The sequence below is a fragment of the Desmodus rotundus genome, chromosome 9, assembly GCF_022682495.2.
Source record: "Desmodus rotundus isolate HL8 chromosome 9, HLdesRot8A.1, whole genome shotgun sequence".
In the NCBI taxonomy this organism is placed as follows: Eukaryota; Metazoa; Chordata; class Mammalia; order Chiroptera; family Phyllostomidae; genus Desmodus; species Desmodus rotundus.
In genome coordinates this window covers 95,971,665-95,987,490 of record NC_071395.1, presented here as the reverse complement: position 1 = coordinate 95,987,490, position 15,826 = coordinate 95,971,665, and the positions used below count along the sequence as shown (strand labels likewise).

The following is a 15,826-nucleotide window of genomic DNA, read 5'->3' as shown; positions in this document are numbered from 1 at the left end:
AGGACCTCGCAGTCTATTCCCCTGCCTCCAGCTATTAAACAATCCCAGAAAAAGAGACTTACTTGCTCCCATTACTTTAAAAACTCCCCACACATTCTTAGACCAGGCAGGGCAACTACAGATCCGTCCCATCCATTACTCATGACTGTCTGGGAGTGCTGTGCTGAGGAAGATCCTGAGGGTCTGTCTCAGCGGAGCGGGACAGAGCACAGTGATCACTCAGGAACGTCTGCCACGGGCTCGGCAGGGGAGATGTCAGCTCACAGTCCACGAATTTGTCTGCTCTGCATCTCCCTTGACTACTGGCTCCCAGAGAGCAGAGGCTGCGCTTGACTCCCGAGTACCGTACGGTGTTCAGCATAGCACCTGGCCTAGCGCAGGGATTTAGTGAATGTTTGCTCTTGAACGTTCTCCTTGGTATCTAACTGAGATGTTCTTGCTACAGCAGAAGCCTGTTCTTGCTGAGGGGGTCTAGCCAAGATTCCCTCTGGGCTGGTACTCAGGCCCAACCTCTGATCCCTTCCCCACTGCCGGGCGCTCTGGGAGGAGCTGGATTCTCACCGGGGAGGCGGCGTGGGGGGAGCCAGCGGGTAAGGCCTGTCGAACATGTGCATGTGGTAGGCTGGCGGGGAGTACACGGGCGGGGGCTCTTCATCGGAGCTATCGGGTTCCAAAGTCCTTTCCAAGATCTATAGCAGGGAGGATAAAGAAAGAAATATTAACGACCCTTCCTCTTCCTTGAATTTGGATAACATTGCAAACTCCAGTGTGGGTGAGGATGCATATAGTCAGGGAACTCTGCTGCCGGAGCTGGCGGGGATGTAAATTGTTACAACCAGCATGGCTCCCCCTGACCCTACAACTCCAACATGCTCAGCAGACATGAAAGCGCACCTCCCCAACACAACGCTCAGAGCAGCGTTATTCACCCCAGTAAGGTTCAAAACCCAGCAAACACATCACCGGGAGAGAAGTCAGAGTGGTGTGAACACTGCGGGGGTGGGAAGGCCAGGAAGGGGCACGAGGGGGCTTCCAGGTTCCATTTACGTTTCTGATCTCGGTGCTTGAGAGCATCGCAGAGCTGCTCACCTACGATCCGTGGGCTCTTCCACTCACGTGTTATTGTTGATTACGAACTTTAACGTCATTCACAGCCTCTCTCCAAGTACTTCCACATGGATTATCTCGCCTTCAGCTCAAACAGCTTGGCAAGGTCAGGTATGGATTGCTACCCCATTTTACAGATGAGAAAACCGAGGCCCAGGCTGACTAAGTGGCATGGCAAAAGCCACGCGGTGGTTTTAGAACTGAATCCCAATGGTCTCAGACATGGTCTCCATAGCAAGGGTGCCTTCTTCAGCCACAATGCCTGCATTCCTGGTGTGGATTCTCAGGGTGGACAGGGGCAAGGGGGGTGCCTGGGGTGCCTCTCCCTCCCAGACTCCTTACTTCATCCAAGGGCCAGAAGAGGGACAGGGCAAGGCTGGATAAAGTCTGGATAAAGGCCAGGGGTCCTGCTACATGGACTAACCTGGACCATCCCCTGAAGGTCCTCACCGGAGTCTGGGGCAGGAGGCAGCACAGCCAGGAGATCCCAGGTCACACAACCCCAACCGGCCTGTACCTTAGGCTCTCGCTCCCCTTTCCTTTCCTCCCCAGCTCTGTCCCCATCTCCTTGGAGACCAGAAAACATGGGAAGGGCTCCGAGGCCATCAGTCAGCCCCAGAGTCCCCATGCTGCATGTTTTAACCTCAAGTGAATTTGCAGAAGTCTCTGCTAAATCGACTCTCCTCTGCCTCTGTAAGCCTGGGCTGGGCCAGGCCGCACCGGCACATCCCTGCCCCGAGCCCAGCCGTGCCCAGGCACCGGGAGTCTCGCAGGGGCACTGGGAGTCTCGCAGGGACACCTGGCAGGTAGGTGGCCAGGTGGTGAGTGAGCACCGAGTACACAGGCACACACACAGCCAGGCTCTGTGCACACACAGCCAGCCTGACCCAAGGAGGCCCCCGCCTTGGAATGCACTGACGTTCTTTCCTTTGAGGCGGAAAGTATTTAAACAGATGCTTTTGCAGAAAAAGAAGAATGTTACTGCTTTGCAGGCCACTGCTCTGCCTGTCTCAAATTTCCAAAAGAAGTAAAAAAAAAGAGAGAGAGACCACCGAGCTCCATTCCCGTCATGGGCGAATGCCTGGCGCCTGGCACAGGACAGCAGCTCGGCAGCTACCTGGCACGCCCTGAGCCCATGCTGCTGCTGCCCCCCTGCCCACATTCCTCGTGCCCAGACCCCGCTGCTCTGAAGGACATGGGAACAGGCGGGGGCCTGGAGGCCCACTGGTGGAGGCTGAGCCTCTCCTCTCTCAGGGGCTGGCCTGGTCTGTCCCCACCAAGGATGGTCTGCGTGAGATGTGTGAGGCAGGGAGAGATCAGTGGGAACTGTTCCCGGAAGGAAGCTGCTTGGGGTTTCCCATGGCTGGCCTGGCAGCTGGCCCCCCCAGACCGAGGGAGATCAGGCCTTCACAACTGCACCAGGAGGATCCCCTCTTTGCCCAGCCACTCCTGCACCTCAGAGCGGCCTCCTGGGGCTGCGAGAACCAGATGTTTATCAGAGAAGCTCCTGGAGCAGAATGAGGGACTGCTAAAGTGGCAGGCATCAGGCCAGGCACACTCCGGAAAAGCGGACCCCCGGTCTCCGGGGAGAGTCACCCCAGTCACGGTTCTGGCCTCCCCCCGCCTCTTTCCCTGCAACCCCACCAGCCACAATGAGGCTGTTCTTCTGGCTCTACAAGGTGTCGAAGTTTTCGGCTCTGCGGCCTCCTGGCTTAATTCAGTGCGGGTGATGGATGCTTACCAGGTGTTCCAAGGGTCAGGGTCTGGCCATTTATCTGACAGAAGATGTTTCTCTGTGGCAAGGGTACCCCCCGGGCCAGCCCACCATCCATCACCCCCCAGAGAGGGGGCTTTTTCCAGTCAGCAGTTATTGTCATTCCAGCTGCTGCTCATAAATTTTCCGAAGCACTTTCCGCTGGCTCAGGAACTGCCCGCCGATGGGCCCAGGCAGGGCTCCAAACGTGGGGGGTTGGCGAAACGGCCCAGGAGGGGTGCTGAGAAGGGACTCAGTCTGGAAAGCAAGATTCTTAGGAAAACAGAAGCACACACACTGCAGGCCTGTCTAGGGGATGCTGAAGCCTCGCGGAGGTTCCCTGGGCTGTGGGTGCGGTGGACACGGGAGGAAACAGTATCTTCCCTGCCAGACTGTCAGAACAAACGAAACCACAGAAGGGTCCGAGCGGGCAGAGAACCTTCCTTCCAGCTCACACTTAAAGGGTGTATCTGCAGACACACACTCCCACATACACCCACCCCTCTTTTTCACAAAGAAAATGTTGGTTTTCCAACACTCCTTCCACTTGCTAATCCAGGCAGGTCAAAGGAATGGTCTCTAGGGGCCAGAGACTGAAGAAAAATGTGCAAAGACAGTAGCAACAATTATCCCTTTAACAATATTCCCTGAGTGCCTGCTATGTGCCAGGACCGTCCCAGGTGCTGCAGGTGACACGGGGATGAGCCAGATGTTATCGCCCACAGAGCTCCTCTCCTACCTGGAGAGAGAAATCCCAGGCAACACTCACAAAGGGCAGAAGAGCAGGTGGGCCCCGCCCTGCAGGGTGACTGATGGGCAGTGGCTGCCCGCAGGGCCTGCTGAGTAGGACCCTGAGGCCATATCTGGGTCTAGGTTTTCTCACTGTAAACAAGGGTGATAATAATGCCACCTCACAAATCTGGGAAAGACTAGGAGAGTCAATACATCTAAAGCAGGGCAGGGTTGCCTGGCACAGGCTGGGACTCTGTGAAGAGCAGCGTTAAATCCCGCCCGCTGCATCCTTCCGCCCATGGCTGCGCATCTCACGTGCCCCTGCAGACAGTGACCTTCTCACTGAAAGACGATGTGCCCGTCTGCACCCAGCACTGCAGGTCCCGTAGAGACTGGGGGGCCAAACGTATACTGAGCTCTTGGGTGAGGCCAGGGAGGACTGGCCACACACAGCAGAGGGGCCTTGATGCAGTGGGGTGGTCAAATCTCCCCCATCCCCCTCCCTGGATCAAGGAGAGAAGGGCTTGGGCATCACTCCCTACCCCCTCCGCCACACCGCAGTCCGAAGAAGTCCAATGTCACTCCTCTTCCCCGGCTCCCTGTGCTCTAGGGACACAGCCCCACCCTCCTCATCAACCTCCCGGTCTCCATGCATTCTGGAATCCTGACAGATGGTCCTGCTCTCAGTTACCCGGCAACGCATGCTCCATTTCACCTCCGAGCTTTTGCACAAGCTGTTCCCTCTGCCTGCACACCTTTGCCCTCACTCTTCTTTTGGGTCTCAGCTCAGCCAACCCCCGCCTCTGGGAAGCCACACCCTCCTCTCCTGCCTCCCTTTCTCCCAACAGAGCACTTCCCACTCCGGCGGTCACTGCCTGACTCTGGTCCCTATTCTCCACTGCACCGTGAGTTCTGTGAGGGCAGAAACTTTCTCTGACTTGACCAACGTGGATACCCAGAGGTTCCAGAGTACCACTTCTTCAAAAATACAGACTGGAGGGCTCCTGCCTGGACTGACATTCACTGGGCTGGAGGGGCCCAAGTGGCTGCATTTTTAACCAGCTCCTTGATTCTGCGCACCCCGACCCAAGGTCTAGTACCTGACATAGCACTGAGTAGGCGCTCAGTGCATGTTGAATGGCTGCATGATTTCTGCCCTTAAAACAAGGCCACTGACTGACTTGGGTGCTATTTCCCTACGAGAAATGAGGCTGCTTGCTAGTTAGAACCCAGGCATGGGTATAACCCAAATCCTCTAAGGTTCAAAGAGTGCTGGAGCTTCCCCTGCATTGCCAGGGCCACGTCCCTACCTCCGGGGGGATGCTGTCCTCCGAGTCGGAGCTGTCTTCATAGACGCTGCCTCCACCCCCCTCCAGGTTCATCTGCAGCAGCTGGTCGATGGTGGCGTCCACAGCCCCGCTGTTGGCTCGCAGCACGCACTCGATGATATCGTAATCCATGTTGGGGAACATGGTCTTGAAGTCGTCCATGGCCTGGTTGAACTCGAGGCGGCGCACCTGCCGCGCGGGCCGGCTGTTGTTCAGCTCCTGTGAGGAGGCCGTCGCACTGCCCGCTGCCCCGCGCGCCCCGGCGGAGCCACCCCCGCCGCCACCTCCGCCGCTGCTGCTCCGGCGGAACAGGCTGGTCATTTTGCCGAGCCGTTGAGCGAAGGTGCTGCCCTCCGGGGCCAAGTCCCTTCCTCCCGGGCCCTGCGCCGTTGCGCACACGCTTGGCAGGGAAACTACTCCCGCGCCTTCCCTGGCCCCTGGGCAGCCAGGTGGGGACCAAATGGGCGGGGTCCCTGCGTCAGGAAACTAGGGCGCGGGGCCACCGGCGGCCCTCAGGAAGCGACATCCGGACCTGGACCGAGGGGGGCACTGGACGGCTGGTCATCCACACCCCCAAGGCATCCTGGGGTGGGCTCCAAATATGGTGGCACCTGAAACGGAGGGGCACAGAGTCAAGGGCGGAATGCAACAAACTGTAGCTCAGGGTGGTGGCCAAGGGGATTAGGGAGACCCCTGCCACGCCCACGGGAGACTGCTTCCTTCTACTTTCTCCAGCTGCAGTAATACACAGCCCTCGTTGTTCAGTAACACAGGAGGGCTATACCAGTTGGCAAGGAAGGGCTTACCCTGTGCCCGGCCCCATCCTCAGTGCTGTGTGGGCTAACTCAAGCCACCACAATAAGGCAGGTGTTAGTGCCCCCATTTTTGAGTTGGGAAAACTGAGGCATAGACATTAAGAAAGTGGAGGAGCTGAGATTTGAACCTCGGACTATGGCCTCTCAGCCCCTGGTCTCAACCACTGCACACACTGCCAGACCCTTGAGGATCTGACTGGGGCGAGGGGGGCTCTGCACGGGCGATGTCCCATCCCCCCCTCCGGGTTTCTAGCCCCCTCCAGCCCTGCTTTCCTTGTCTTCGCACATCAGCCCCCTCACCCCCCCCCCCTCCCGCCATCGGGGTCCCACATCTCAGCGTCCAGTCTGTGCAGACAGAGCTCCTCTGAATCTGTGGCAGAGAACTATCCAGCCCACTCAGACCCTGTCGTGTAAGTCACTGCCCGGTCCCGTTTCTACCAGTGCAGTCCCTTGAGAGTTGAATGTGCCTCATATCACCAAGTTCTGACCTTCTCACACTTACCCCAAGTTTTTACAGTAATTTTGCTAATTAGAGAAATGTGACAGCTTTATTTTAAGGGACTGTTCTATCAAAGGATATTCTTAAGTTTGATGAAACAGGTGTAAACCTTTCTCCCTTTTTTAGGACTTGGGTCATACTCTGAAGAGCTGATACAGAAATGTCTGTGTGAGCAAATCAGTGTGATGCTCTCCCTTGTACGGTCTCAAGAGTCGATGTAAGGAAGACGAGACCATAGGGCTGAGGAAGTTCCCATCGCTACCACTGATGTTCTTTGTCCCAACAGGTCGGTCCCCTCACAGGTAAAATAGGACCTCATGCTGTCCCCCAATGCCTCCCAGAGCCACCACGCTGAGATTCTAACCTCCACCTCCTTGGCAGGACATGGGAATTGTCCAGGGCTCATGTTCCGGGGCTTGCTGGGGGGGGGTGTCTGCCTAGTTCAAGGGAGGTAGGCTGGATTCAAGAATGGAAAACTAGAAGCACAGAGGCCCCATACAGCCCCCCTCCCCAGATTATAGTTCTGGTGTCACAGAACTGTAATCCCCTCCCACTTCTGGAGAAAACCAGTCAACATTCTGGGGTTTTTTTAGATAGATACCTTTTCTATGCATATACTACCATATGTGTAAATTTACTGAAATGTGATCAAACCATAAATTCTACTTTACAACTTGTACTTTCCCACTTAATAATTTATTACAGTCATCTGCCCGTGCCAGAGCATGTCAATCTACTTCATCACTTTTAATGCCGGAGTGGTACTCTGTTCACTGGGTGAGGGATGATTTATGTATTATTCAACCTCTCCTCCCCGTCACTTCCCAGATGAGCAAGTCGCAGCCCAGAGACACCAAGCCATTTCCCAAGGAGACACAGAGGGAGGACCTCAAACGATCAGCTCAAGAGTTCTGTTAAGAGAATGAACACAGGAAGCTGAGGATGACCTGGCCTCCCGCCGCTGGCTTTAGCTAGCACACCACCTCACACCCACACCTCGCTCCACCCCTGGCTCCACCCCTGTCACACGGAAAGCTGGAAGATGAGCCGACTTGCGGAATGAAAGCCCTCCACAATGGGGCTCCACCCTGGTGGCCGCCTCTATCCTGGGCCCTGAAGCCTTCCCTGGGGCCTCTAACAAGGACGTCAGGGCCAGGAGGCCCTGGAAACCAGTGCCCTGGGCTGCCACCTGCTGTCCTGGCGTCATCGCACACAGAGGTCAGAGGTCAGTGCCTAGTGCTAACGCCCTCTGGCACCCCCATCTCCGTGAGTAGTTCAGTAAGAGGGATGGAGAACGCAGCTCTCCTTTTGCAAAGGGCAAAATTCCTTAGAGCAGGGGTGGCAAACTCATTTTCGCCGGGGTCCCCATCAGCCTGGCAGTTGCCTTCAAAGGGCCGAGTGTAATTTCAACACTTTAACAGTTAAGAAGTAGTTACATTTATACAGTCCTAAAGTTATTTCAGCCCTTTGAAGGCAACCACAAGGCTGAGGTGGACCCCGGTGAAAATGAGTTTGACACCCCTGCCTTAGAGAAAGAAGCCAGGACCTCACCCCGCTACCCCGGTGGAGTGAAAAGGAAAATGTGGGGCCCCATTTTCCCCATTAAGAGTCCTCCGGACCCATCCTCCTGGGCCCCTCTGAGCCAGGCAGCCCTGGAGAGCCATTCTCACAGGCCCACCGCTGGCAGTAAGTGCACTGGTTCAGACCCAGGCTGCAGCTCCTGCCATCATTCCCTGGCGGTGGGACCTTGCACAAGTCTCCTCTCGTCTCTGTGCCCAATGCCCCCACCCATATGTACGGCTTCAATGGGAGTTGAACAAGATAACCCTCAGCCCCGCGCCTGGAACATGGTTAGCTCTGTGATTGCTGCTGCCACTGCCCCAGAAGGCTCGTGAAGAGCCAGGAGCAGTCACTGCACTGGCCACACTGCCACCCAGAGTAGATGAGGCGGGGCATTTTAAGGGCTCCTCCCCCACCATCAGGATGTCAAGCCCTGGAATTCCCTCCAAAAGGAGAGGACCCCGGGCCTCCTCAGAGCCCCAGGGGAGGCCTGGCTGGGTGGACAGCTGCAGACACGGCAGGTTAAGACGCCTCTCCCATTTGCCACAGGTGCACAGCCTTGCAAAGGTATGTGGTGTGTGCCTTAACAGGTAAACGGCTAACAACTCTAAGCCAGCCCCACCCCCTGCTCCGCAATACAGATGAAGAGATGAGAAGCAAGACTAGGAGGGAGTTGCCCGAGGACACAGCCAGTTGTGGCAAAGCCCAGACTTTTCCATCAAAGGGTGGTTCTGTGCATGAGGAGAAAGTGGCTCAGACACAGTAATGGGAAACGCAAGGGGAAAGGATTCGATGTGCAGAAATGCCATTTCCACAGGGCTTGGCAAGGCCTCCCAGACTCCTACCCTGGCTGCCTAAAACTAGCACCAGGTGGGGCTGGACGGCCCCTGCTCCTCAGAGGACCATCCCCCTGCCCCTCTCACCCCCCTGCCCCTCTCAGGAAACTCAAGTGTAATCCAAGGCCGGGGCTGAGGTGTGTAATCGTGACTGGGACAGAGAGAAGGACTGTACTCAGGGTCAGAGTCATCTCTCTGTCCAGGCTGTCCTTTGCAGCCAGCACTGCTCAAATGAAAAGCCATTTAAACACAGGGAAGAATTAAGGCAGGAGATTTAGGCCAATGAGCTGTGCCAGGCGCTTTCACATTTAATCTGTTTTACAAGTCCAGAGATAGATCTCTCTATTTCATAGCTGTGGAACCCAGTTCAGAGAAGTTAGGTAACTTGGGCAAAGTCACACAGCCGGTGCATAGAGAGGCCAGAGTTAGGAACATATTACCACTGAAGAGCCAAAACTGCCTAGTCAGGCTTGCAAGGCTAAGAGCCAAGGAGCCTCGGAAACACAGCCGTGTATGCTCCAGGGTCAAGAGCCCGGGCCCAGCCTGGCTGACATTCTAGCAGAGGAAATGTGACCCAGACAGCACTGAGGAAGGGAGGGGGTAGGGGTGTCTTTTGGCTGTGCCCCAAAGCTGGCTCTGTGACCTTGGGGAAACCACTTCACCTCTCTGAACCTCAGGTGGTGGGCACTGGCAGGGAAACAGATAACCCAGACTGGCTCCCGAAAACGGAAGTGAATCGAACCCACTGAGCCCATTAGACATCTTGAAGGCTGACTCAAAGTTTCTCCTGAACTCACAGTTGTCAGTGACTCGGGGACTGGAAAGCAGAAATCCCACACCTGTCCTCCCCCAGGCCCCAGGGAGCCAGGCCTTTCACTTCCCAGTAAAGGAATCCAGGCCTGGCAGGTCGTGGCAAATGGCCAAGCTTCACTCCAAGCCTGAGCAGGCAGCCAAGGCCTGAGTCACTCCCTCCTGGCCAGGCGCAGAGGGCAAGCTGTCCCAGTGTTGTTCTGTTGACCTTGTCCAAAGTCATCCCAGCCAGTCTCCTGCAGGGCCAGTAGGGTCCACCAAGGCGGATGTAAGAGCCCTGGAGCCAGAGTCGTGGGTTCTACTCTGACTGAACCTAAATAAGATTGTGTGACTTGGAGAAATTATTTCCCTTCTCTGAACCTCAGCTTCTTCGTTTGCAAAAATAGAGATAATACCTACCTGGCAAGGGTGTTGTGATAAAACTTATAGGGTGCTTGGAGCATAGTAAGCACCCAATGAGACAGGCTGGCGTGACCTCAGCCTCAGGCCTTGGCCCTTTCCCTGGGCCACACTCACACCCTGAGTGATGTTATCCCGTCCCGTGCCTTTAAATACCATCTCCACCCTGAATGCCAGCCCCCAAATGCCCTGGCCTTCAGGTCTCTTGGAGCACACCATTCAACTCTGTACTTAGCCATCGACCCACTGCCTCCACTTGGGTGTTCAGTAGCAGCTCCAGCAGAACAGGCCCTCCACCGTCGTGATGTCTCCCACCCCAGCCTGCTCCTCCGGGCCTTCTCCATCTCTGTTCGTGGCAACTGCAGGCGGCTCAGGCCAAACACTTGGAAGTCATTCCTGAGTGCTCACATTCTCTTACACCCACCCCAAGCCCAGTGGCCAGCACTTCCCTGCCCCACCCCCACCTCAGGCATCTGAAAGTGGATGGTACTGCCACAGGCCATCTGCGTCTCTACACACCCCTGGCTTCCTTCTCTGAAAATCCCCGGAGGGACAGAACAAGGGACAGATAGGATCTAGTGATCCACCTGACATTGCTTTCATCGCAGCTGCAGAGGGACTGGCTGTCTCTTCTCTTAGACCTGGGCCCAGGCCAGTACCACCACGCCAGGCCACCAGGTGGTGTCCCAGGGCGCAGGCCACGGCTGCTGCTAAGGAAAGGGCCAACAGAGCCTTCTCTCTCTTGGAAGCCTTCTCTCTCTCCTGCCCCACCCCCACCCTTGGCCTCACTAAAAGGGAAAGGAGCCACCCAACCACCCCAGGGGTCTTAGAACCCAAGATCCAAGAGTTTCAAAATAACCGATTCCCAAGGTAGGAAATGCAAGGCACACATGCCATAAATTTCTATCCCGCATCCCTGGCAGACATCACTAATCCATCCAGGTATTAATGTCCTCAGAGCTGTTCTTTAACAAAGGGCTCTGGACAAGCCGCTACCAAGTGGTTAGAGCTGGCAAGAGAGACTCATCCTGCTTGCCAGCCCCTTCATTTCCCGTACAAGAAGAGCAGGCCCCAGCTAACTCTGTCTCATCAGGAATCCAGGCTGCAAACGCCAGCAGGGCCAGAATGAGGTCATATGACCCCTGGGGTGCTTGTGTAACCATGGTTAAGTTCTGGGGAAACCTCAAGTGGGTAATGGCATCATTAACGGAGAGGCTGCTGGGCCTAGGCAGCTGCACCCTTGCCCGCTTGTCACCTCAGATGCGGTGGGAGTGGGGTGCAGGGAAGTCTGCTGGGCTCCTTGGCTTCTGAGCTGGAGAGGCCGCAAAAGGGAGAAATGAAGGGACAGTGGGACAGAGACAGACAGAGGCTGTTGGGGTCTGTGTGTGTGTGTATGGGCGTGTGTGTGTACATGTGTGAGCTTCCAGCGGAGAGGAGGAGGGAGCAGCCCTGACAGAGGCATCTTGTCCTCCTGCCCCTGCACAGGCTTGTTTTCTTCCCAAGCTATTAATGTCACTGCAGCTTCAAAAGCCGGGTGACCTTTAAATGCGGAGCCTCCTCCTCCTGCCCAAGGCGCGGAAATGGCTTAATGGAAACTCCAACGGCCACAGCTGCTGAGGCGGCAACAAAGCCATCCTCATTCCCTAGGTGCCTGGGCAGCCACACACCTGTGCCCACGTCCAGGGTGGGGCTGTGAGTCAGAAAGGGCAGAGGACCCTTGGGCACAGCAGCTGGGGAAAGGAGGCCTGGTTGGACCTGAGAGGAGGAGAGGCAGAGACAGACTCAGCTCTGCCAGGCCCTGCTGTGTGATGTTGGGTTAGCCATCTACCTCTCTGAGCCATCCCCCATCATGTAGTCTAAACTAAGGCGGGGGGTGGGGAGAAAATCTTCCACCCCTGAAAAAAAATCCTTTAAAATTCTATAGAGGAGAAAAAGGGAGAAAGCCCTGGCCAGGTGGCTCCGTTGGTTGGAGCATCATCCCGTGCACCAGAAGGATGCGGGTTCAATCCCAGATCAGGGCCCACACAGGAGACAACCAATCAATGTTCTCTCTCTCTTTTTATTTTTAAAGGTTTTATTTATTTATTTTTAGAGAGAAGGGAAGGGAAGGAGAGACAGAGAGAGAGAGAAACATCAATGTGTGGTTGCCTCTCACATGCCCCCTACCAGGGACCTGGCCCACAACCCAGGGACGTGCCCTGACTGGGAATCAAACTGGTGACCCTTTGGTTTGCAGCCCACACTCAATCCACTGAGCCACACCAGCCAGGGAGTCTCTTATATCTATGTTTCTCTCTTTCTCTCTCCCGCTTCCACTCTCTAAAATCAATAAACATATCCTCAGGTAAGGGTTAAAAAAATAGAAAAAGGAAAAAAAAGACATTTTCTCTCCTAATTTTTTTTTCTTCCTTGCCTCAACTTCTGTGGCCAGGTCTGTAGCCCATGGGGGCGGTCTAAAGCAAGAGGTGGCAAAGGAAGGTAACAAAATCCTTCAAATGTGAAAGGACCAGCCCCGCAGACTCAGTCCTAAGGACACCATCACTCACGCCTGCTCCCGAGGCCCAAATACCAGGCTGCCCTAAAAGACACAATCTAGAAGCCCAACTCTGCCTTCCAGTTGAAAAGATCCCAGATGAAGCTCCTCAGGCCTGAGGACCATGTAATTTGTTTGGCTCCTCTTAGTAGCTAATGGTAATAATAATAATAATAATAACAACAGTAATAGTAATAATAACAACAATATAACCTACTTCCTGCTTCTTGATGTGCCAACCGCTATTCCAAGTGCATTCTGCATGTTACCGCTTTGCATCCTCCCTACAGCCCTGTGAGGTACTTGTTACCACTGCTATTTCCTCTTTATAGATAGAAAAACGAGGCACAGAAGAGCCGAGTAACCTGTTGAAGGTCACACAGTTAAGTGCCAAGCTGAGAGTTGAGCCCAGGAAGTCTGACTCCAGCATTGGCACTCTCAATCTATGGGTTTGATTGTCCCTCCGGGGTCCCTGGAGCTGAGCGCAGAACTGGGCACACAGCAAACACTCAGTAACTATGAACCGAAGTGAGTCCCTAACGGGGCACAGTTGCCCCTGGAGAGGCTAGGGGAGTCTTCGCACAAAGCCTCAGGAAGTGAGAACCCTGGTCCTTTCCTTACAAATCTGTTTCCCACCCCACCAAGGTTATCAAGTTGCCAGGACTGTTTTCCACCTCTGCCTAAGACGTTGGGACTATTTCCACAACAATCCCCCTCTCCATTCACAAACACCACCAGCTCCGCCAAGACACTCAACCCAGATGCCTGGGAGGAGGTCACACCTCACTGCCTCACCTGGAAGCCCTAGGTCTGAGCAGGCCCTCTGGGCTGGCCCGAGTTGTGCGTACTTGGCCCAACCTGGGAGAAGGGAACCACTGGCAGCTCAGGTTGGGCTGGATCCAGGGCAGGAGCTCATGCTAGCCCAGGCCCAGCCCCTTGTGAAAGAGGAGCCAGCTGCCCCTCCCCAGGCCTCTCCTTTAGGCAGTTAGGGTACATGCCCCTGCACAGGGGAGGCCTGCATGGTCTGGGGCTGAGCCCCGACTCTGGACAGCCCCAGGAGATGTCTCTGGGCCCCTGGGACAGGTGGTCAGTCAACAATCCCACGTTTAGTATTTATTGTAATTTATCATCTGAGCACGCCCAGGGAATCCAGGCCAAGGAACCGAGATTAGGGATGGGTGCTCGGGGTGAGCAGGGGAGTCTCCTGGGAACAAAGTCCCAACCCCTGCTCCCTCCCACCCCACCCCCCACTAACACATCCTTCTTTGCTCCTACCCACGATCCTAATTCCATTTCCACGGAATTCATATAATGTATGGAACGGAACACTGTGCAACAGTAAATGGAAATGAGGCATCTCCGTGTGTCTCTATGCCCAGACTCATTGCTAAGGGGAACGATGCAAGGCACAGACCCGAGTACAGCCCCTGCTGTACTCCAAGGCACACCTTGGAGCTACTGGGGGGAAAGTGACCATCGCAATTAAGCGAGTAGCAATCTTTTCGCTGGTGGAGGGTCTTGCCTTCAATTTGGAAACAGGACATCAGTGAAGGGCAATGAAATGGCGTGCGATAAAACAAGCTCTGCCTGTATACTGCGGTGCATGCGGGATGTGTCTGTCTGCAGGTATGGGGGGGCGAGGCGGGGGAGGAGAGCAGTCTGAAAACAGCCGTAAGAAACCAGTAGCACAGGCTGCGGCTGGGGAGCACTAGGTCATGAGAGACAGATCAGGGAAACTTTTCTCTGTAAACCCTTGTGTGTCTTTTCAGTTTGCTTCATGTTTATTTAGTAATTTTAAAATAAAACAAGCAAATAACCTATAAAGTAGCAAAGTGACAGCCTTGCCAGTGGTTTTTTAACGCTCTTTTGCATTATCTGCAAAGGCCATGAATTACTTTTTAACAATCATTGTAGCAAATGTCTATGAGCACGTACTATGTGCCGTGCGCTTTCCAAGCCCTTGGCAGGTATAATCTCAGGACAGCCCCACAGGAAATGAACTGTTACACCCACTTCACAGAATGGGAAACTGAGGCTCGGAGAGTTTAAGTAACTCATGTAGGGTCACACAGTCAGGGACAGACAAAATTTGAACCCCAACAGTCTGCCCCCCCATAGTCATGCTCTTCCTAACCTCCACCTTATATTGTCTAATTTAAAAAATAAAATAAAACCCAAACAAAAAACTGAATGATAGAAAAATATCTTTAGAAAAAAGTGAACTGTATAGCCTCCAGGGTTTTAAACTTTTATAATTATAATCCTGAGAACCTCAACGCCATCCTTCCTGCCTGCCTAACGCCGAAGGCCTCCTCCAGCCCCGCCTTAGCAGGACCCAGGCTCGGCTCCTCCCCTGGCCCACCGCATTCCTCCGGTCAGAGACCTGTCCACCTCCTGCGAGGGCTACCAGGGAGAAGAAGGCCCGTGGGCAAGATGATGGCCCGGGCCACAGTTCTCTCACAGGTCAGACTACAGGATGGAGGGCCCACGGGGCAGAGTGGGGTCAGGTCTGGCCAGGAAGCGCCTCGTGGAGGAGGAACCATGAGTCGGTTTTCCCTGGGGCTGAGTCTGGGGTAGGAGGCCACAGAGCACAGAGCACAGTGGTTAAGGTGGGGCCAAGCTCAGCTTACATCCTGACACCCACTCCATGGGGGGCGAGGGCGAGAGACCTGCAAGTGGGTTTCCTCATCTGTACAATGGGATCTGCACTCTTCAGAGGGCTCCTGCGGGGAGCTCAAGTGTTGGGCCCACACAGGCTCCACACCTGGATGCAGGCCCTACAGCCACATCAGTCTCTGGGGCTGAGTCCAGAGGGCCCAGGAGCCAGCCCTGGGGTTACATCCTGACTCCAGCCCTAAAGTGGGGCGTGTGCAGCACAAAGGCCTCCCCTCAGGGGCCTCCAGGACCTCAGGCTGTAGAGCTCTGGGGCTCCTGAGTGCAGCAGGGAGCTGGGCCAACAGCCCCATTCCTGCCTCTACTCTGCCCCTAGAGAAGCTTCCCAGGGAAAGAGAAGTGAAGTGACTGGAATATTCCACGGGCCCTGGGTTGCCCAGGTCTCCCACTCCTGCTGAGGCTGGAGGATAGGGGTGGTCTGACAGGGCCTGACCCCTTAGGGACAGGTTCCCCGCGCCCTGGGCAGCAGGGGCACAGCTACAAGGCATACAGGCAGAGTGACCTCCTCAGAAGTGCTGCCCGGGACAGCTGAGGAGTGCAAGCCCAGGGCTGGGAGCAGGGGCTTGGGGAGGGTGTGGTTGGCCCTGAGCTTCAAAAAAGAAGGAGGTACCCTGACTGGTGTGGTTCAGTTAGTTGGGGATTGTCCTGCAAAGCAAAAGGTTGCAGGTTCGGTTCCCAGTCCCAGTCATAGGAGAGGTAACTGATGGACGTTTCCCTCCCTCCCTCCCTTCCCCTCTCTCTAAAAATAAATAAATAAATAAAGTCTTTTTTAAAAATTAAA

General features: G+C 55.1%; 1 protein-coding gene across 2 annotated transcripts in view; it reads right to left on the bottom strand.

Annotated features, from left to right (window-relative positions):
• Positions 1–15,826, bottom strand: part of CUEDC1 (CUE domain containing 1) — a 75,393-nt gene that overhangs the window by 14,664 nt on the left and 44,903 nt on the right. For both annotated transcript variants that reach the window (XM_053910796.2, XM_053910797.2), the window contains exons 2-3: positions 4,903–5,531; positions 562–689 (exon numbers count right to left, since the gene is read on the bottom strand). In XM_053910796.2, the coding sequence (XP_053766771.1) occupies positions 562–689; positions 4,903–5,241 (467 nt within the window). In that variant the 5' untranslated portion in view covers positions 5,242–5,531. The remainder of the gene's footprint in view (positions 1–561; positions 690–4,902; positions 5,532–15,826) is intronic.